At 53.1% G+C, this 21,096-nt stretch overlaps 3 protein-coding genes across 14 annotated transcripts; 1 reads left to right on the top strand and 2 right to left on the bottom strand.

The window, feature by feature from the left end:
- Window positions 1-47: 47 nt before the first annotated feature.
- On the top strand, window positions 48-9,028 carry AGPAT1 (1-acylglycerol-3-phosphate O-acyltransferase 1). Of its 6 annotated transcripts, none has more exons than XM_087438396.1 (8): window positions 1,473-1,618; window positions 4,055-4,150; window positions 5,722-5,930; window positions 6,150-6,283; window positions 6,626-6,801; window positions 6,957-7,052; window positions 7,179-7,251; window positions 7,794-9,028. In XM_087438396.1, the coding sequence occupies exons 2-8, from the start codon at window positions 4,106-4,108 to the stop codon at window positions 7,976-7,978; spliced, it is 918 nt and encodes a 305-aa protein (XP_087294522.1). In that variant the 5' UTR covers window positions 1,473-1,618; window positions 4,055-4,105; the 3' UTR covers window positions 7,979-9,028. The 6 variants fall into 6 exon arrangements, with proteins under 6 accessions (XP_014638461.1, XP_087294524.1, XP_087294522.1 ...); XM_087438395.1 differs by having other exon boundaries at window positions 1,475-1,618; window positions 4,058-4,150; XM_014782975.2 differs by lacking the exons at window positions 1,473-1,618; window positions 4,055-4,150 and adding an exon at window positions 48-172.
- EGFL8 (EGF like domain multiple 8) lies at window positions 8,955-12,637 on the bottom strand. Of its 2 annotated transcripts, XM_014782973.2 has the most exons (9): window positions 11,772-12,637; window positions 11,076-11,204; window positions 10,738-10,860; window positions 10,522-10,634; window positions 10,329-10,424; window positions 10,052-10,222; window positions 9,886-9,965; window positions 9,651-9,804; window positions 8,955-9,338 (listed from the first exon to the last, which is right to left on the bottom strand). In XM_014782973.2, the coding sequence occupies exons 2-9, from the start codon at window positions 11,174-11,176 to the stop codon at window positions 9,289-9,291; spliced, it is 888 nt and encodes a 295-aa protein (XP_014638459.1). In that variant the 5' UTR covers window positions 11,177-11,204; window positions 11,772-12,637; the 3' UTR covers window positions 8,955-9,288. The 2 variants fall into 2 exon arrangements, with proteins under 2 accessions (XP_014638459.1, XP_087294525.1); XM_087438399.1 differs by lacking the exon at window positions 9,651-9,804.
- A 140-nt stretch (window positions 12,638-12,777) lies between these two features.
- On the bottom strand, window positions 12,778-20,540 carry PPT2 (palmitoyl-protein thioesterase 2). Of its 6 annotated transcripts, none has more exons than XM_004424319.2 (9): window positions 20,250-20,394; window positions 19,128-19,324; window positions 18,724-18,877; window positions 18,169-18,264; window positions 17,972-18,079; window positions 17,094-17,177; window positions 16,901-16,985; window positions 13,796-13,850; window positions 12,778-13,612 (listed from the first exon to the last, which is right to left on the bottom strand). In XM_004424319.2, the coding sequence occupies exons 1-9, from the start codon at window positions 20,257-20,259 to the stop codon at window positions 13,469-13,471; spliced, it is 933 nt and encodes a 310-aa protein (XP_004424376.1). In that variant the 5' UTR covers window positions 20,260-20,394; the 3' UTR covers window positions 12,778-13,468. The 6 variants fall into 6 exon arrangements, with proteins under 6 accessions (XP_004424376.1, XP_087294518.1, XP_087294517.1 ...); XM_087438392.1 differs by having other exon boundaries at window positions 19,128-19,347; window positions 20,250-20,379; XM_087438391.1 differs by lacking the exon at window positions 20,250-20,394 and adding an exon at window positions 19,665-20,135 and having other exon boundaries at window positions 19,128-19,347.
- Between the last annotated feature and the right edge of the window lie 556 nt (window positions 20,541-21,096).

Below are 21,096 nucleotides of genomic sequence, written 5' to 3'. Positions count from 1 at the left end.
GGTGGAATGGGGTTAGACCCGCCCCTTCCTTGTGCCCAGCAGCACTGGGGTCTTCATCCTGGGCTGGACCCCTGGGACTTGAGCAAGCTGCTTCAGAGTTTGGGCCTTTCGTACGAGTCTGGGCCTTTTCTACAGTCACTGACCCTCACTGTGGCCCAAGGAGCAGAACTAGGTAACAGTCCTCCCACTACCAGTGTTCTTTACATTCTCTTCCTTCAGGACCTGTAAACTCACGCAGAGCAAAGGTGTGCCCGGGGGTGGGGCGCAGCCACGGGATGAGGGCTGGTCAGCAACACCCTGATAAAAGGCCCTACGTGACTCAGCTGAGGCAAGATGAGAAGTTGGGAGTTGCCTAGAGGAGGTTAGGAGAGGTGAGAGTTTAGGAGACTTGAAGAGGTGGAGGAAAAAAGTTATTGAGAGGGAGAGGCGCTGGAATGGTCCTGGTAAAAGGATAATGGGAGTATGGGGAAGAGGGGAACGGGCTGGAGGGGGAGCTAGATACATGGCTACACAATTAAGGAAGCAAGCTTATCCCAGAGGGATCAGTATTCTTCCTCACCTTTTTTTTTCAAGGAAGCAACCCTAATACCCAATTTCTATTGAAAGAAAAGATGCGACCGAATTCTATGTTGGGCAGAGGGGTTGGTTCAGCTTGGGTGAGTAAGGAGACTGATAGGAAGAAACTAGGAAAGAATAAGTACTGAGGTCAAAAAGCATGGAAGGACAGGGGCAGGGAGAGAGGGAGCCTGCGAGTATACCTTCTCTTTAAAGACCAGAGAGGGGGTGGGGAGACCTGGACTGCTGGGAGATAGTAGGGGGGGACAAAGGGCAAAGAGACCAGATAAGAGGGCTGGAGGGTACGGTGGGTGAGATGGGGTTCTGGAGAGAAAAAGATGAGAGGTGAAGAACTCAGTGTTTGGCATATAGTGGGTGCTTGATAAATACTGGAACTGAATGGGGGACAGGAAAGGGGGTCTTGGAGAAGAGTTGGAGGGAATAAGCAGCAGATATGGGAGTTAAGAACAGAACAAAAGTGGCAGTAAGAGGAGAGCTGATGGAGAAAGAGAAGAAGTGGGCCGAGGAAGGAATACAGCACCAAGGGACACTCAAGCCGTGTGTGCTGAAAGGGAGTTGGAGAAAAAAAGATGCAGCTGGAGCCAGAAAGGGTCAGAGACAGAGGCTGAGCCCAGCTGAGCTCTCGTGGGGCGGAGCTAGCCAAAGGAGACTGATAAAAGTGGGGAGAAGATGCTTGGGTCCCTGGGAGGCGATTGGCAGAATAAGCCGCCCATCACCGCCCCTTACTTCCTGGCCAGCCCCGGAAACCTGCAGGCGTGGGGAGGGGTGGGGGGATAGCGGCAGCAGCAGACCCAGCCCTCAGAGAGACAGCAGGAAGGGAGGGAGGGAGCTGAGGGGAGAACCCCACACCGTTCCTACCGCTATGGGCCCAGCCTCCCACTCTCACCTCCCCTCCATCGGCCGGGGCTAGGACACCCCCAAATCCTGTCGCCCCCTTGGCGCCGACACCCCGACCGAGGCAGAGACACAGCCACCCGCCACCACCGCTGCCGCAGCCTGGCTGGGGAGGGGGCCAGCCCCCCAGGCCCCCCACCCCACTGAGGTGGGGGCGGGAAAGGGATGGGAGGAGGAGGGAGGATGGTGCTGAAAGGGACGTGGAGGAGGGGGTGGGGGAGAGATTGGGTCTGGGAGGGCCGACTGGGGAGAGGATGTTGCTGGGAAAGGAAAAGGATGAGGGCCGACTGGGGAGAAGGTTGCTGGGGAAAGGAGAGGGGGCCTGAGAGGAAGGATGGAAGAGACACAAGAGGGAGGAGTGATGGAGACCCTGTGAGTTTGGGATAGGGGTGGGGACAGGGAATCCTGGAGAGGGAATTCTCCACACATTCCCCAATTCCTTTTCTTGCCCTTTGGCCCCACTGACTCTTGGGGGGTTGTGGTGGGGAGAACGTGGTTTATTGCCCTCCTTCCCCCAGCAGAATTTGCTTCCTAGGACTGCCCTCAGACATTTCTGTTTCCAGCTAGCCAGAGAACCTCTTATTTCTCAGTGGCCTTCCACACTGTGCTAGACCCTTACTGACACACAGATGCCTTGTGGGGGCCATGTTTTCTACACTGAGTCGGTGCGCCTTTGACATGTTTAATGGCCAGGTTATCCCTGTGCTATCCATGGGCAGTGGAGAAATGATGTTCTTTTCCATCAGAATTGCTCATTCTCATATCTTATGTTCATGTCTCATGTCCAGTCTTGACATGTTCAAGTGTGTGAGTTTTCATATATTGCATCTATTATGTGGTTTCATGTTTCTTGCACATTTTATGTTTTTGCATATTTACTTTAGTGTGTAAAGATTATACCTTATTTTGTTTAGGCTCACATGTGCATGGTCCCACCATGTAATATAGTCTTCATGGATGGGATCCTGTGACTTAGTGGACTATCGCACACTCATGTTGTGATGGGATTGGCCTCTTTGCTGTATGTTTTTCCCAGTCATGGTTCACACCACACATAAGCGTGCTTCGCATGATGCACTGTGACACATCCATAGCATGTGTACTTCTGGTTACATGTAATATTTATTTCATAATTTTATTGGCAATATATTTTGTGAGCCGTGTGCTCATTAACCCATTTGGCACTCCATTGTGTTTATAAATCCTTGGACATTTCTGCTCTGGAGAGGGTCATTTAATAACACGTATTGGAGAAAGTAACTGGGCCTCCAAGTCCGCAGAGAACCATCCCGTATGCCTTACCTTGCTGACCTCTCTGGCCTGTGTCTCTTCACGCACATTACCTCTTCAGTGGCTGTGTACTGTCTGTGTCCGTGGAGCTCAATGCAAGCCACAGGGCAGCCCTGCCACGCACATTATCTGTCCCTGACTCTGCACTGTTGGCATGTATTTGATGACAGCAGCATCTTTCCCCTGTGGCATGTTGATCCCTATTCTATATGTTTCTCTTGTTTGGGAGGTGGTAGGTCCCGTCTTGATTGTTGTCGCACTGCCTTCACTGTGGTGGTGTATTGTCTGCGTATATTCAGAGTAAGTTACTATTAGGCTTCGTGTGTTGGTTGCTTTCTCGGTGCCTTTTCTTTTCATAGTTAATAGTCCTCAAGAGGGTAGCTATCTGATTCGTGATCAGATATGTGTCATTAATTATGGCTCTATGGATATGCGTACAGCCTTATAATCGGTCCAGCAAATGTTTATTGAGAGCCTTCTCTGCCTCCTTCTTTCCTGGGCACTAGGGATAAGATAGCATCCCTGTCCTCAAGCTGCTTACAGACTAGGAAGGGAAACAAAAATGCCACTAAGCAGTTACACACAATATGGTGTCAAGATCCATGGTTTACAAATTCATGTGCACATCAGACTTACCTGAAGGGCTTGTTAAAATACAGATTAATGAATTTCTGATTCAGGAGATCTGGGTGAGGGCCAAGAATTTTCATTTCTACACTTTGAGAACGAGTAGTCAAGATAAAATTGTAATGAAAACTCAGGCCCCTGGGAATTCAGGAAGACTTCCAAAAAGTGACGCTGAGCTGTGTGAGGCAAGAGAAGAAGAGGCGGAAGGGCATTCCAACCAAAGGGAACAGCATGTTCACAGCACAGAAGCATGAAAGATCACTGTGTGTGTAAGAAACTGAAGCAAAAAAGGCTTTTATGGGGATGTGGCCAAGGGTGTAAGCAGAAGTCAGCTTGTCAAGAAGGGCCTTTAGGCAAGGCAGGGAAATGCTCGGATTTGTGTACAGAAAAATCTCTGTGGTTGCTATGTGGAAGAGGGATTGGAGGGGAAGAGTTAGGAGCTGGTGTCAACTTGCAGGGGTAGTGGGACAGAGCAGCCCAGAAAGCTGACCGCTTCAGAGCTGGCAGGGGCTCCTGGTTCCTCTGTCGCCTGTTACCTTCACCCTTGGTAGTGAGCTTACCTTTGAGCACAGACCTTCCTGTCACTGGAAGGGAGTACCTGTGGCCTTGTTGGGAGCGACAGGTGTTTGCCTGAACACCCTTTTTGTGATTGTGATCCTGCTTCCAGCAGTGGGGCAGAGTGGAGGAAGGAGGAAGAGCCGAGAAGGTTGGTTCCTGCATGACTGCACCTCTTCCTCCTAAGCTCATTCCTCGCCCAGGGCAGGTGGGTGATGTCCCTTTTACTCTGCCCTCATTTTTTCACTTATTGAGGCTTCACACACTGTCCCTGCCTGACCAAATTGCCTCCAGCGTTGTTGGAAGGGCGAGAAGGGGGCGGTAGGATTTGTTTGCCTGTCTGGAGGCAGGATTGATGGATGTAGCTACTTCTGGTATGTCCATGGGTTTATCTGGGAATAGGGGCGGCTGCTTGGGTGGAGAGGGGTTTTTCTAGGTATGTGTGTACATTTCTTTATCTGTCACTGGATGTGATTGTAAATCTGTGTATGTGTATAAACAGGTCAGTCTTTGTATGACTGTGTGTGTCTGTGTTTGCATTAGTGACAAAGCCTTTTTTCTTGCCAGTGAGCCCTTGAGAATGTCTGTGGGTGTTTTGTCACTGTCACTGTGTCTGCTGTGTGCTGTATGTACTCATACATATATACATACAAGCGGCATTGTGACCAAGTGGTTAGGAGCACAAGCTGTTAGATTCAAGCTAGGAATTGCCTCTTAGGAGCTGTATGACCTCAGGTAAGTTATTTAACCTCTCTGGGCCTATTTCCTATAAAATGTAAGTTATGTGGATCATATTTAAGGGTTTAACATAGTATATAGACCAGCCCTGTCCCACAGAAATATAATGCGAGCCACATATATAATTTTTAATTTTCTGGTAGCTACATCAAGAAAGATAAAAAGTGAAATTAATTTTTTTTTTTTTTTGTGAGGAAGATCAGCCCTGAGCTAACATCCATGCTAATCCTCTTTTTGCTGAGGAAGACCGGCTCTGAGCTAACATCTATTGCTAATCCTCCTCCTCTTCTTTTTTTTTCCGCCAAAGCCCCAGTAGATAGTTGCATGTCATAGCTGCACATCCTTCTAGTTGCTGTATGTGGGCCGCGGCCTCAGCATGGCCAGAGAAGCAGTGTGTCCGTGCGCGCCCAGGATCCGAACCCGGGCCGCCAGTAGTGGAGCGCGCACACTTAACCGCCAAGCCACAGGGCCGGCCCATAATTTTAATAATATATTGTATTGAACCTAGTATCTCCAAAAAGTTATAATTTCAAAATGTAATCAATATAAAAGATTAAAGTGATGTTTTACATTCTGTTTTTTGTTCCAAGTCTTTGAAATCTGATATTGTACTGCCAACACCTCTCTCTTCGGACTAGGGCACATTTCAAGTGCTCAGTAGCCACATGTGGCTGGTGGCTACTGTAGTGGATAGCACAGGTATAGACCATCATAAGACCCTTACCAGCTACAAGTGTTAGCTATCATTGTCTTTTTATTGTCGTGTATCTGTGAGTTGTGGATGTCCACGTCTCGTGTCTCTTGTCTGTCTGAATATATCTGGAGCCTTTGGGGAGAGGGGTGGGAGAGCAGACCCAAGCTCCCACCCCCACCACTCCCATCCTAGAGAGCTTTCCTGGGTAGGTTTCGATGGAAGCACTGACCCCATACTGTGTCTCTGGCTCTTGTCCTCATAGCCCCCCAAACTCTGCCTTCTGCACCTTGCCCACCCTGCTCCCCTCCAGGAACCAGGCCCACTGTCCCTTGGCCTGTCCCCTGCAGGTGGCCAGAATGGAGCTGTGGCCAGGGGCGTGGACGGTGCTGCTGCTGCTCTCCCTGCTGCTGCTCTTCCTGCTGCCCGCCCTGTGGGTCTGCAGCCCCAGTGCCAAGTACTTCTTCAAGATGGCCTTCTACAATGGCTGGATCCTCTTCCTGGCTGTGCTCGCCATCCCTGTGTGTGCCGTGCGAGGACGCAACGTTGAGAACATGAAGTGAGGGGCAAGGGATGTTGGGTGATGAGGGAACGTAAGGGTCAGAAGTCAGCAGAGGATGGAGAGGGCATGGGGTGTGTGGGAGAGACTGAGAGAGCCCGGGGACAAGGAAGGGGAGAGGACTGCAAAGATGCCCAGAAAAACAGTAGGGTAGGGGAGCTGAAGCATGCAGGTGGACGTCAGGGCATCTTGCCAGAACCCCTTGCCATGACCCCACAGGATCTTGCGTCTGATGCTGCTCCACATCAAATACCTGTACGGGATCCGAGTGGAGGTGCGAGGGGCTCACCACTTCCCTCCCTCACAGCCCTACGTCGTTGTCTCCAACCACCAGAGCTCCCTCGACCTGCTTGGTGAGACCCCTCCGTAGAGCACACCACCCCCGGCCATGCCCTTCCTCCTGGAACCTTCCCCAAAATCTCCTCCCCTAGAGATCTTCACCTCCCCTTCGTCTGGGATGTTGCCCCTTTGCTCCCTTTCCAGGCCTTCTTTCCCTGGGGCAGAGCTGCCCTCATAAGCAGGGTAATATACCTTTAGTCACCCTTTCTTCCACTCAAGGCTTCCCCACCCCCTCCCCCAGTTTCCCTCCTCCTTTATCTCCAGTCCGTAGTGGTGTGAGTGATGACCTAGGCCAGGTGGGCTGCCTCCTGTGGCACTCTGCCTCCACCCTGATCCTCATCCCACTCTGCCCCAAGGGATGATGGAGGTTCTGCCTGGCCGCTGTGTGCCGATTGCCAAGCGTGAGCTACTGTGGGCCGGCTCTGCCGGGCTGGCCTGCTGGCTGGCAGGAGTCATCTTCATCGACCGGAAGCGCACTGGGGATGCCATCAGTGTCATGTCTGAGGTGGCCCAGACCCTCCTTACCCAGGACGTGAGTCACCGTGGGGAAATGGGGATGGCAGGTTATGGAGTAGAACAGTTGTAAATAAACTGATATGCAGGGCCTCAGAGGTCCCTTTACAGCACCACACCCTTTTCTGACCCCTCCATATATGTGTGTCTTCCTTGACCCTCTTTCTTCCCCAGGTCCGAGTCTGGGTTTTCCCCGAGGGCACAAGAAACCACAATGGCTCCATGCTGCCCTTCAAACGCGGCGCCTTCCACCTTGCAGTGCAGGCCCAGGTGGTTACTACCCCCTACTTCTGCTGCTGAGCCCCCAGCCCTCCCCCATCCCTTCCTCTCGGCAGAGGCTTGTCATGGGGGTCTCAGAAGGGAGCAGTGGGCTGATCCATTTTTCCCCTTCCCCAGGTTCCCATTGTCCCCATAGTCATGTCCTCCTATCAAGACTTCTACTGCAAGAAGGAGCGCCGCTTCACTTCTGGTGAGGGCTCGGAGCAGATCCAGGGTTGGTGGTGGCCAAAAAGGCCATGGGAGAGGCTGGAGGGATGTCCCCACGAGGCAAGAGGATCAGTCAGTGTCAGAACTGTGAGATGTCCACAGGATCACCTAGTGTGACCCCCCCATAAGTATTTATTAAGCACCTGCCATACCCTGCTAGGTGGGTAACAATGGTGCCTGCTAGGAGGCACACTTGGAGGTGTGCCTCCAAGAGGAACCATTACTGTCTGGTGGGAAAGCTCAAATCCGTGTGAGCTATAGTGACTCACACTTGGCAGTAAATGCTAAATCTAGACAATGGGGACTGGACGGGTGCTGAGGAAGTGTCTGGACTGGGGCTTGGGGAAGGCTTTGTGCAGGAGGGCCTCAGAGAACAGGTGGCAGCTGGCAAGCCAAGGAGCAGTTGGCCAGGGTAGGAGGAACTGAAAGGCTGAGGAGCAGAGTAGCAGGAGAGCTCAGCAACTGGGCCCCACCTGGGGCAGAGGCCTGGGTAGACAGGCCATGATGGTGCTCACCCCCTCCCAGGGCGATGTCAGGTACGGGTGCTGCCCCCAGTGCCCACAGAAGGGCTGACACCAGATGACGTTCCAGCGCTGGCTGACAGAGTCCGGCACTCCATGCTCACCATTTTCCGGGAAATCTCCACTGATGGCCGGGGTGGTGGTGACTATCTGAAGAAGCCTGGAGGGATGGGCGAGGCCCCGCTCTGAGCTCCCCTCCCCTTTACCCCTACCTTCCTCCCCATACCTGTCAGCCCCGTGGCCTAAAGCAGGGCCAAGCCCTCTTTCTTGTTTCCCCTCTCTCCACTTGTTCTCCTCTTTGGAATCTTCAATTTCTGAAGTGAATGTGGAAACAGCACCGCTCCCTGCCCCTGCCCAGTTCCCCCAGCGGACTCTCTTGCCTCGGTGCAGTCTCCACTCTGACCTTCACCTCCTGTGCCATCTTCTCTGTGGAACAGTTGCCTCCCCTTCATCTCTAGTGGCTCAGCCTACACGAGGGTGGGAACACTTCATTCTGTCCCCAATGGACCCTCTTCCTTTGTGGTCTTCTCTCCTTCTCTACCCCACATTGGCCAGTGGACTCATCCATTCTGTGGAACAGTCTCCCCTCCTCCTCCCCCCAAGTCCATGGATTCAGTGGACTCATCCGTTTGTGAGGAGGACTCTTCATGCTGTGGCTGGAAGCTGATGCCTGGAACATTCCTCCCAGGCTCATCCTCAGCACCTTCACCCTCCTTCCCGTGGAGCCTCCTGTCAGTGGAGGCTGGACTCTTCTCACTCAGAGGTCTCATTCCTGCCCATGCCCAGGTCCAGGGTTGAGCACACCCCTGGATGCCAGTTTGGTCCACATTTCTGCTTTCTCCTGTACCCGTGGTACACTTCTTCAGTGGTCCTGGCCCCACCCAGCTCCCTGCAGCCCTGCTGTACCATTCTAAACAGACACAAGGGGAAGAGGCAGACATCAGGTGCTGCACTCACTTCTGCTCCCTGGGGAGTTGGGAAAAGGAACTGAACCCTGGCTGGAGGGGATGGGAGGGCTCTTAATTTATTTCTCTTTCTTTTGAGGCTTCCCCTCTCTGAGCCAGTTTTCATTTCCTCCCTGTGGCATTAGCCACTCCCTGCCTCCCACCCCAGACCTATGCCCACAACCAGGGAGGTGGGCTGGGAGCAAAAGGAGAGGGTGGGACCCAGTTTTGCGTGGTTGGTTTTTATTAATTATCTGGATAACAGCAAGAAACCAAGAATAAAGATTGAAAGAGAGATCTGGGCACTTTCTGGCTGCATTTGTTAAGGAGTTGAAGAAGCAGTTCTGGCCCAGGCACTGTGCCCCAGCCAGAAGACTCAGGGATAGGCCAAGACAACCATCCTTCCCCCTTTCTTCAGCTCTCTGACGTTTCCGTTGCTCGTTACTCCTTAGTGACAGATAACCTTATCTGCAGCTCCCACGGTGGCCAATCCCAGAGGATTAGTGGGTCCAGTTTTCTGTATAAATTAGGGGGTTAGGGCTCTGCAGAGGTTCCTTATCTCCGCCGATTGAGGCCTGGGCCCAGACTGTTGTCCTCACAGGAGCCTGGTTAATGACAAGGAGATAGGCAGACACGTTGGCAGTGGACCTCCGGGGCTGTCTCCAGCCCAGAGTGGACGGTGGGCACTTGGAGAGACTGACGCTCTCACCCAACAATAAATGGAACCACGGGGCTGGAGACAAGATACCAGAAAGGGTGGTGAAGTGCGGGCATCTGGGGAAGGTATGGGGAGAGTGAGTGTTGGGGGAAGGGTTTCAGGAAAAGAGAGAAAACTAAATTGGGGAAATATGTCAGGAAAAGCTGGGGGCAGTTGTCGGGGGATGGGGGTCCTAGCAGAGAGGGGCATGAGGACTCACAGGTGCCTAGCCTCTCCTCCAGCAGCAGCACCTGGTCACTGAGAGACTCGATCCTGTCGCCCCGGCCCCACAGCTCTGCCACCTGTTCGGGCTGTAGTTCTTCAGGTGGCATGGGCAGCACCGCTCGGACCCAGGCCCCTGCCTGTCCAGCCCACTACAAGGAAAGAAGCCTCAGGGTGTTGGGGAATGGGGCGCACCCTGCCCTGCAGGCTTGGCCACAGGCACCTCCACGTACCTGTTCCAGCCGCTCCAGGCGTCCTCGCAGCTCGCGAATCTCCCGCCTCAGGGCGCGCTCATCATGTTCCACTTCCCGAACTGGTACAAAGGAAAGCATGACCACAGCCAGGGGCCCTGCTGCTGGCCCTAGGCCTTCCCTGCTGCCCATACTCCCGCCTGCTCACCCGCCACGCTGAGGATACTGGCACCGGTTGGGGGCTCTGAAGACCCCTCTGCACAGGTGCGCCCATCAGGGCCCAGCACCAAGCCATGGGGACAGCCACAGGTGAAGCTGCCTGCCGTGTTGAGGCAACGGTGGGAGCAGAGGGTGACGCCAGTCCTACATTCATCCACATCTAGTTACCGGAAAGACGAGGGGGCTGAGGGGATGGGGCCGGGGCAAGCGCCCCGGTGGACAGGGAGCTCCCCGCACCACCCCTGGGGGAGGGCTAGCCAACTCACCCACGTGACAGTGCTTCCCACCCCAGCCAGGGGCACACTCGCACTGGTCTGGCCGAACGCAAACGCCTCCATTCAGGCAGGGCTTGGCGCAGATGGCTGTAGGCCAGGAAGAGGGTTCAGAATGGGACCACAGCCCAGCTCCCCAGCCCCGCTGGGCTCGCCTCACCCAAGGCCTGGGAAGACCCAGCCTCACCTTCATCACAGGTGAGTGCTCCCGGATGCCGCTTTTTCCAGCCCTGGCAGCACACAGCATGGATCTGCTGCACCTCCCTCCTCACCTCGCGCCACGCCACGTGGTAAGTGGTCCTGGAACACAGCACCTGGCTCTGGACACTGGCAAATGGGACCTGGTCGGGGTTCTTGGGGTTCCTCTTGAGGGACCTTGGAGACTAGGCTTCCCATCTCTCACCTGTAGGTGCTGCAGATGCGCCTTCCAGCACACAGAGTCAGGTAGGGCTTATACACTGGTTTGCTGTAGGACTCGTTGTAACGGAGCGGGACCACCAGCGTCTGCTTGGAGCAGACTCCCTGACTGCACCCATGCGGGAGAAGGTGGGAGACACTGAGTAGGCCAGGCCCTGGGGAGCCAGAAGTCCCACTTCCCTCAAGGCTCCACTGAGCCCCCCGCCCCCTCGAAGTGACAGCTTCACCCCCATTCTAAACTTTTAACTTTGTTTTGCCACCCGTGAAGCCCCCCAGCAGGTTTCCTGAAGACCTCATCCCTGGCCCTGCCCCATCTGTTGTCACCTCTCTTTGAAGGATTCACCCTTGGCCCCCTTGCCAGACATCAGTAGCAGAAGGAATGAGAGTCCGCCTAAGCGAGTGCACAGCTCGGCCCTGGACCTCATGATTCTCCTTGACTCCAGACTCTGTCGGCTGCAGGCAAGAAGAGGTTAATGGAGGCTCTTCCCCTCTCCTATTAACTTCTCTAGCTCCAGCCCTCCAAGAGCAGTCTGCTGGTGCCCTCTAAGGGGGAGCAGGACGTTCATTTGTACACACTTGCAGTAGCCACCAGGATTGTATGCACCTGTGTGTACATTTAACCAACACCACCCCTTCCTTCAGCACATCATGGTCCATGCAGCATCATACAAGCCCATACCCTGACACCTTCCCCCCACCTCCCCTCCAACCTATCTATATGTAATCCTCTCTACACATACACAGTAAACTCTCCCCTCATGACCCTCCTATCTCTCACATGCCCTCTTCATAATCTTCCTACCTCAAAACCTCAGATAGTCACCATATACCCCCCCACACCTTGCACACAAACTCACGTGCCTGGAAACTCCACACCTTAAACATATTCCTACTACCCTCATGCCCACACCACCACTCACATCCCGGAACCACGCCCTCACTGAGACAACACCCCCCTACTCACATTCCCTCCAAGGCTGAGTGACCCCCACTCTTTCCCCATTGACATTCTCTCCCCACCTCTTTCCCTCTCTCCCGGAGACTTCAGGCAGACCAGCCTCAGCAGCAGCAGCTCAGACTGGTGGGCGGGCTGGGCAGGCTGCAAGGGAGAGGAGGGGCTGGGCCAGACAGAGTCCTCCCATTCCTGCCCCCTCCCACAAGCCTCTTCCAGAGCTCCAGCTTGGTCAGCTCAGTGGGTCTAAGTCCCACTACCCTCACCCCCACCCCAGCAAAGGGCCCCCTAGAAGTATCTTCCCAACCCACTGGGGCCCCTTATTTCCGGACCCCCCAAATCAGCAGAGGCCACTGGCTCTATAACACCACCAGTATCCCTGGCCCTTGCCTCCCACTTCAACCCAACACAGACTGGGGGAGGATTGGGGGGCAAGGAGAGAGACAGAGCTGGCAGAGAACAAAGCAGGGTCAGGTCATGGGAGAAGAAGCAAGATCAGCTGAGGAAAGAAAGAAGGGCAAGTCGTCACAAAGGGGCAGGAGGGCAGCTGAGGGCACTAGGGGAAAATTGCCCCCATTTCTCGATGACATTTGTTAGAGCCTGGGGGGAGCAGAGTTGAGTCAGCTACCGCCCCCCCATGTCAGAGCAGACAGGGCCCTATTGTCTCCACCAAAATTCCTTCTTTCAAGGAAGAGGCAGCTCATTGTCCAGCCCCTCACCCAGCTCTGGCCTACAAAGGTCAAAAAGGGGCACAACAAATGCCCACCCTGACCCTTAGCCCCCTCGTCTAGCCTTAGGGTGGCGGGCGCATTCCACTCATGAGGCTGGGGCACACACCAAGGGAGCCCTGGGCTCAGCCCCCCAATCTTACGCTGGGACAGGAAGAGAATTGTCCTCAGCAGGAAAGAACCCGCAGAGAATCAGGAACCCACACAGAATGGGCATTGAGAGAACGGAAACACCAAGGGGGTCCCACCCCATACCAAGCATCCGGGTACCCAGGCCTCAGGCTCTCCAACCCCACCCTCCTTGGGGAGCCAGGTCCCCCTCACCTGGAAATGAGCCAAGCCACACTGAGGAAATGGAACTTTATTTCCATAAATACAGGGGTAACACCCATTCAAGGGTAGATAAAAGAGGGGCTGGGGCCTCAAAGAAACTAGGCTCCCAGGGGTACCCCAACACTGAACATAGGGACTGGGGGATCCCCAAACCTGAGATGGGCCTCGCAGGCCACAGATATTCCCCAACACTGACACTTCAAGAACGGAACTGTCCCCATAGGGGAGCCTCAGAACCCCACTCTCATGGGCAGTCTCTTCCTGGGGGTTGGGAGCACTGACGACAGCGAGTTCAGAGGAAAAGGGAACATAGGAGACCAGAAGCTAAAAATGTCCTGAGTGGCCTGGAAGGAGACCCCTGTGGTGGGCAGGGGCTGGGTTCTCCTCCTGTAGGGCCAGAGACAGAGGAGCAGCAGCAGCAGGAGCAGCCACAAGTTAAAACCTGGTTTCTCACTTCCCAACCGAGGCCTTGGGAAAATGGGAGAGCATGGAGCAACCCCCCAGTGAGAGAACATGAGGTGGGGAAGACCAGGATTTGTCATTCATGGAGGAGCAGAGGAGGCAGGTCTTGGGAGCCCTGGTTGGTAAGGGCAGTGTGGGAGCAATGAGGTGGTCACAGGCACACCAGAGCCTGACATCTGCTTTCCAAGGCCACCACTTGGTGTCTGGGCCAGGGAGATCCTGGTGGATCCCTGGGGACGTCCTCAGGAGAGCCAAGGTTCAATACATGTCTCATAAAGGGTGCGGTTGGAGTGCCAGGCCGTGTGGGAGATCCCAGCCATCGGACACCTCACAATGGCCCCCCGCGCCAAGAGAGTCTTCAACCCAAAAGAATCTCGCAGATAAACCTTGGAGGTGGGCAAAGGGGCATGGAAGAAAGACACAGGGAGAGACAAAGTGAGTTACTGCTGGTGCCCCGGGCCTCCTCCCCACAGTGTAAACCTTTAAGTTCAAGGGTCATTGGCAGGGAGGGCTATAGACTGAGGTGGGACGGTGCATGAAGACAGGGGAAGTAATCTCAGGGGGCTCACCAGTTGTTCCTCCATCTCCAAGACTGTCTCATTTGCATCATAGAAACCAAAGAAGCTACAAAGAGATTGGAGGCGTGGGGCAGGTTATCAGGGGAGCTGAAGAAAATCAAGGTAGCCTAGGGTCAAGAACTCATGGCCTGTTGGGGAGACAGGCAGCAGGCAAGACACTCAAAATATTTAACTGGGTATCATGTACCTCATGAGGTGATGCACTGAGGACATGGCACCACTTCTGTAGAATTCCCATCAAAAATGCATAACCTGGGCCGGCCCCATGGCTTAGCGGTTAAGTGCGCGCGCTCTGCTACTGGAGACCCGGGTTCGGATCCCAGGCGCGCACCGACGCACCGCTTCTCCGGCCATGCTGAGGCCACGTCCCACATACAGCAACTAGAAGGATGTGCAACTATGACATACAACTATCTACTGGGGCTTTGGGGAAAAAAAAGGAGGATTGGCAATAGATGTTAGCTCAGAGCCGGTCGTCTTCAGCAAAAAGAGGAGGATTAACACGGATGTTAGCTCAGGGCTGATCTTCCTCACACACACAAAAAAAATGCATAACCTGAATCTAATCACAAGGAAACAGCCAACAAACCCAAACTGAGGGACATTCTACAAAACAGCTGGCCCATACACTTCAAAAATATCAATGTCATGGACAAAGACTGAGGAAGTGTTCCAGATGAAGAGACTAAAGAGTCATGACAACTAAATGCCACACGTGATTCTGAGTTGGCTCTTGCACTGGATTTTTTTTTCTATAAACACAACTGGAAAAATTTGAGGTCTACAGAATACCATATCAGTGTTAATTTCCTGATTTTGATAATTATACTGTGGATCTGTAAAAGAATGTCCTGTATATAGGAAATATACATGCTGAAGTTTTAGGGTTAAAGAGACATGTTTGTAACCTACTCTCAAATGTTTCACACACACACTAAATACATAGAGAGAGGATGCTAATGTAAACATGGTAAAATGTTAACACTTGGGGAATCTAGGTGAAGAGTATACAAGATTGCTTTGTACTACTTTGGTGACTTCTTAAGTATGAAATTATTTCTAAATGAAAAGGCCTTAAAAATTTTTTAATTAAGAATATTTAACTGGCATGGGCTCAGAGTGGATGCTGACTGTGAATAACTGAACAAATGCTAATAGTATTGAGTCCAGTGGGCTATGGGAGCAGAGAGGCCTCTGCCCTAGTTTTAGAGCATCAATAAAGGCTTCCCAGCAATGACCCGGGATGAGGGAAGGCTGTCCCAGGCAAATGGAACAGCAAGAACAAAGGCAGAGGTGAGGCACGACTGGGTACATGGGGGAGCTGGGTTGGAGGCCTGGATGCCATGTCGAGGGGCTGAATTTCATTAGGTGTAGGAAGCAGTAGGGGCACAGAGACCTGGATTTGAACTCCAGCTCTGCCACGCACTCTCCCCACTGTGTGCATTTGAGCGTGTTACATATCCTCTTTGTCCTATATAAGAATACCTCCTTTGTAGAAAGGAAGTAAAATATTGTGGTTAAGTCAGATAGCCTGATGACCACTTACTAACTCTATGAATGTAGGTAAGTTATTTAATCTCTTTGCACCTAACTTTCCTTATATGTCAAATGAGGATAATCGTAATTACCCAATAGGGTTGTTGTGAGGATTAAAGGAGCTCTACTTGAAAAATACATAGAATAGTGCCTTGGTACATAAAAAGTGCTATGTAACCGTGAGCTATTACTATCTTCACAGGGTTGTTGTAGATGTGAAATGAGATAATATAAATCAATCCCATCCCTTACTGTATAAGGGGCGTTTACTCCTTCACTCAAAACTGTCTAATGCCTTCCCATCTCGCTCAGAATAAAGAATCAAGGGCCGTGGTTGCCAGGGGCGGGTGGAGGCAGGGATGACAAGTTATTGTTTAATGGGTGTGGAGTTTCAGTTTGGGAAGAAAAAAAAAGTTCTGGAGATGGATGGTGGTGATGGTTACACAACAATGTGAATGTACTTAATGCCACTGAACTGTACACCTAAAAATGGTAAATTTTACATTATATATATTTTAGAAAAAAAAGAAAATCAAGGGCCTTACTTTGCCCTACAAAGGTTCAACGTGACTGCCTCCCTGCTACCTCTTTCACCTCCTCTCCTACCTGCTCCCCACCTCCCTGTGCTTTAGCCACACTGGCCTCCTTATTACTCATACCTGACCCAGGGCCTTTGCAGGTGCTACTCGTTCTCCCTGGGTTGTTCTTCCCCCAGATTGTTGCACAACTCCTTCCCTCACTTCCTTCAGTCTCTGCTCAAATGCCAACTCTTCCAGGACGACTTCTCTGGCCACTATCTAAAAGAGGCTCCAGTCATCCTCTAATCCCTTCCCTGCCTTATTTTATCACCACCTGACATATATATTTACATTTATTATCTGTCTTCCCTACTAGAATATAAGCTACATAACAGCAGGGACTATTCTTTCATTTATCGCTGCATCCCCAGGGCCCAGAACGGTGCCTGGGCACACAATGCTCAATGAGTATTTGTGGAGTGACTAAAGTAGATCAGGTGACATTTCAGATCACTCACGATGATCTGTAACAGAGGCAAGCACATAGTGCCTTGGAGCCATGGATTTTCCTGAGGAATAGGATGGAGGGGATGAGGCTGGAGGCTATTACAATAGTGCAGGTAAGTAAATGAGGTGGTAGGAAATGTAGTACGATGGCATGAAACTATACACACATATCATACCAATATCAATTTCCTGGTTTTGCTATAGGTACATAGGATGTAACCACTGGGGGAAACTGGGCGCAGGATACACAGTTGCAAACTATCTTTGCAACTTCCTATGCATCTCTAATTATTTCAAAGTTAAAGCTTTTACAGAACAGAGGTGGTAGGGATGGAGAGGAAGCAGAGTCAGCAGGACCTAGTGAGTTCTAGAGACAAGGGGTTGGGGATGACTCCCAGGTTTTGGTCTCGGGTGACAGGATAAATGGAGGGTGGGGGACATTAACTGAACAGTGGGAGGAGCAGGCCAGTTTTAGGCACGAGATGAAGATTGGTGGGGGTTAGGGGGTACTCTAAGCCAAGCAGTCCCTTATTACCTGGATTGCCAAGGGGTAATAACACCATCATCAGGGCCCCCAATCAGCACCAGGCGGCCCACACGAAGAAAGTTCTTCCGCCATGCTGCAGGTTGGGAAGAAGAGAGCCTGTGTTAGTCACAGGGGTCAGGTCAGGTTGGAGAAGGGAACACAGGGGGTCAGAAAAGCTCAAAAAGAGAGCCTAGGGTCTCACCAGTGGCATTGGGATGGTCTCTTTCCCCATTGATCAGGGCCAGGAAGCTGCTGGCATTGAGGTACAAGTCATCGTGGTGGGGGTCTGGGTACAAACAGCAGTTAGAAAGATAGTCAGGGAAGCAGGGAGAGGAGGCAAGACCAGAGGCTGGAAGACCAATTAGGAGGCTATAGTAACTAACAGACAAGGTGCATAATAATATAATACTAGCAATAATAATAATTGCAAACATGACAGCAAACACCTTTATCTAGCACCAGTATGAGCCAGGTACTGTTCAAAGAACATTACATTCATTCATTTATTTAATCGCACAACCACCCTATAAGGTAAGTACTATATTATTATTTTACAGATGAGGAAAAATGAGTCACAGAAAGGTTGTTACAGCCAAAGTCATCCAACAGGGTCAGACTTCCAGCCCATGTAGTTTGGACTCAGCATCCATGGTCTTAAAAACTGCACTAGGCATCTGCAAACTATGATTCATGGGCCAAATCCAGCCCACTGCTTGCTTCTGTAAATCAAGTTTTATTGGAACAAAGACATTCATTTCCATATGGTGTGTGGCTGCTTTCACACAGTGTAGCAGAATTGAGTAGTTGTGGACAGAGTTTATATGGCCTGCAAAACCAAAAATAGTTACTATCTGGCCCTTTAAGAAAGAGTTTGCCAACTCCTGCCCCAGACTATACTCTCTGAGGCAGTAGGTGATACACATAAAGCATTTTGAACAGTGCCTGTTCACATAGTAAGTGCTCAATCAATGTAAGTTATCATCATTATCACTGCTATTGGTTATGGGAGGGGGGAGCAGCAGGCCCTCCCCTCCAGGGTGCCCTCTTCATGGAGGCCCCAGTTTGGCATCCCCTACTCACCGTGCCAGTAGTTGCAGATGGAGAATTCCTGGCCCCAGGGGCTATAGCAGATCCGGTAGAGGTTTGACCTCATGGAGGTGGGGAACAGCCACTTCAAATAGTCTGTGTCTGGCAAGAGAACAGCAATGCCAAGTGGCCCCAAACCTTTGTGACCCCCAAACTCAGGGCCCCCTATGGAGCCAACAATGCCCACTCACCTCCATACTGCCCCATCTGTGGAGATGAGAGAGAGATGAAAGAATCCACATTGTGCTCATCCATCACAGAGAGCAGTGCCCGGCACACCAGGCCCCCTGTAGGCAGACCACATTGGGCAAGGACTTAGGGACAGCCAGGCCAACAGCCTCCCCACTCCACCCACCACCACCACAATGTACGTAAAGGAGACCGAGGCCCAGAGAACACAGGCTCACCCTGTGGCAAACAGTCCCATGTCATGTAAGTGACAGAGTCAGAATTAGATTCTGGGTCTTCTGACTCTAACTCTAGGGTGCTTTTTACTGCCCCATTATCCCTTATGTCCAAGAACCATGAGTAATGGGGAAAGATGGGGCAGCCGCGCGGAGCCTCCCACCCATTCAGGCACACACAGAGATAAGACCCAGGTGCTGAGGGAAGTCAGAAAAGGAGGGCTCAGGTACCAGGGCTCTGGTTGGAGCAACGTAGTTCAGAAAAAGGGACACTAGGAAGCATCCCTCAGATAAGGATCAAGCCTCAGATAGAGCTTAGGAGTTGTGGGGGAGGGTGCCTACCCTGCGAGTAGCAGATGAGATGCACCCCTTGAGGGGCTTTTGCCATGATGGGGGCCACAGCCTCTCCGAACCCTTGCACCTGTTCCCACAGGGGCCGCAAGCTCTCTCTCCCATCGAAGAGATCGAGCACTGTCACCACAGTCCCGGGGTGTGTCTGTGGGAAGGGGGCAATGCTGCAACAGGGATGGACTACGAAGCCCCTCTACACAACCCCTGGCCAGCGCCCACATGCCTATTGTGCCCCCTAGAACCAGGGATCTCGTCCCCCATTTATCCCCCCCATGCCAGCACCAGCTCCCCGAGGACCTGGGCAAGCCCACAGGGGTGGCTTTCAGTTCCGCATTCTCCCTCCCAGCCACTGTTGAAGCCTCCAACGCCCCACATCCGAGTGTCCCCTGCCAGACCTCGTTGATGTATTCCAGCAGGTGGCGGAAGCTATACGAGCTGTCAAAGAGCCCGTGCACCACAATGACCGGCTTGTAGGAAGCGCGATGGGGCGCAGGGGCTGCGGGCAGCAGCAGCAGCAGCAGCAGGAACAGCAACAGGAGCAGGATCCCCGCCGCGGGGAGCCGCGGCCCCCGGAGCCCCAGCATGCTCCCGCCTGAGAAGGGGGTTGATGAGGGCCTGTGAGAGAGATGACAAAACCCCTTCCCCTCGGAACAGACGCCTGGCAATCAAGCCTCCCCCGCCCGTGCCCACACCGGGTACTTGTCACAAAATAACCTACTTTTAACTTACTCCAGTTCTCTCCCCATAAGCACACGCCCCTACCACGCAGACGCACCTACGTGCACCCGAAGCCCCGCCCCCAATTCAGCATGGACTTGGTCCCTAGGCCCGGGATCTTCCTAAAGCATCATCCTAGCCAAGCACGACCTGGGGTTTTGCCAGAAAGACCCCTGAGCAGCAGCGCAGGCCTCCTGGAGAGTGCAAACTCCCACCTGGCCTGGGTCCGTAAGCCTTGCTCCGTCAGCTGTTTACTTCTCCCTCGTCTGGAACCCACGGGGTGGGGGGAGGGGAAGGGTGTGAGGACAGCGCGCGCAGGGGAATGACGGATGGGAGAGGGGAGGCTGCTCGGGGTCGCGCTTAGCCGTCACGTCCGGGGCTTTCCCTGGCAACCGTGCCTGCGTCCCCTGCAACGCAGGCCCGGGACCGGAGGGGCAATGGAACACTCCACTGCGCCCTAGGAGCGGGGGAGGAGATAGGCGGAGCGATCCATTTAAACCGTGGGGAGAGGAAGAAGCAGCAAACATATCCTAGGAATCGAAAGAAGGCCTCTCCAGGCTCTGCTGCACCAGCGACCCAGGAGTCCGATTTCCCTGCCTTGATTCGCCCAACTACTCAATTCAGGCGTCCGGCTCCGCAGCGGAACACGAAGTTCTGTTTCCCCAGGGGGGCGCTGGCGGATAGACTAGGGAAAGCTATCCTCCGCATTTCGTCGTCCGCGGGAGGAGGGCTGAAACCAGCCCAGGCGGACCCCACCCCCACACCCTGCCCGCCCGGCTGCCCCAGGTCAATACTCTTACAACTCTTCATTCTGAAGTGCGTGTAGTGTCCTTGTCTCTAGAGACGCGGAGAGTCCTCGAGGCTCCTCGAGCTAAAAGTGCAGCCTGGCCCAGTTTCCCCTGCCCTACTCCACTCCGCTCCATAGACGACCCAGCCCCCAGGGGCGCCCCTGGGGCAGCGCTGACTCAACGCTTGCGTGGTTACGACCAGACTTTCAACCTGAGCGACCCCCACCATCCAGCACTTAGCAGGGAGCTCCTTGTGGGCGGCTTCCGACCCAGACCCTCCCACTGGATCCAAACTTCCGAGCTCCAGGCGTCCCTCATTTCTCCGCCTGCAACCCCTATCCGATATCTAGGTGTCCCGGTTAGGGCTTTTACTTAGCATTAAAGACATTTCCCTAGAGAAAAGGATTTCGCAGCTTGTCTGAACGCCGCCCCCCCCCCCGCCCCTGTTCACTAGGTCTTTGCCGGTCAAAGTCTCTCTCAATAAAACCAATTTGCCCCCCGAGTTCTGTAAAGTGAGGATGGGTGGGGGTAGGGGGTTAAAGGCCCACGAGAACGCCTTAGAAACCCGAACGACCGGTACGGGACCGTGATTTAAATCTCTGGGCCTGGCACTGGCCCTGGCGAGGGCCTCTGTACAGCCCAGGCGTCCCCGCATGGACACGGAGGGAAAGGACACAGCCCAGGAGAGCGACTGCCTCAGGTGGGGGCTGAGAAGTACTAGTCTAAAGGTGGGAGTGAGAGTGGGAAATAATTCCCCGGCTGTGGTTTTGCAAAAAGCCCAACTCTGTAAGTTGTAACTCTCGGTAGACTGCCTCTCTTCACCTCCCCTCCCCATCTACGCGCTCCCAAGATGTAATAA

This window comes from Ceratotherium simum, chromosome 13, assembly GCF_057802395.1.
Source record: "Ceratotherium simum simum isolate JZ-2026a chromosome 13, ASM5780239v1, whole genome shotgun sequence".
Classification (NCBI taxonomy): domain Eukaryota; kingdom Metazoa; phylum Chordata; class Mammalia; order Perissodactyla; family Rhinocerotidae; genus Ceratotherium; species Ceratotherium simum.
The sequence above is the reverse complement of the archived record's forward strand: the minus strand, read 5'-3'. Positions and strand labels throughout refer to the sequence as shown.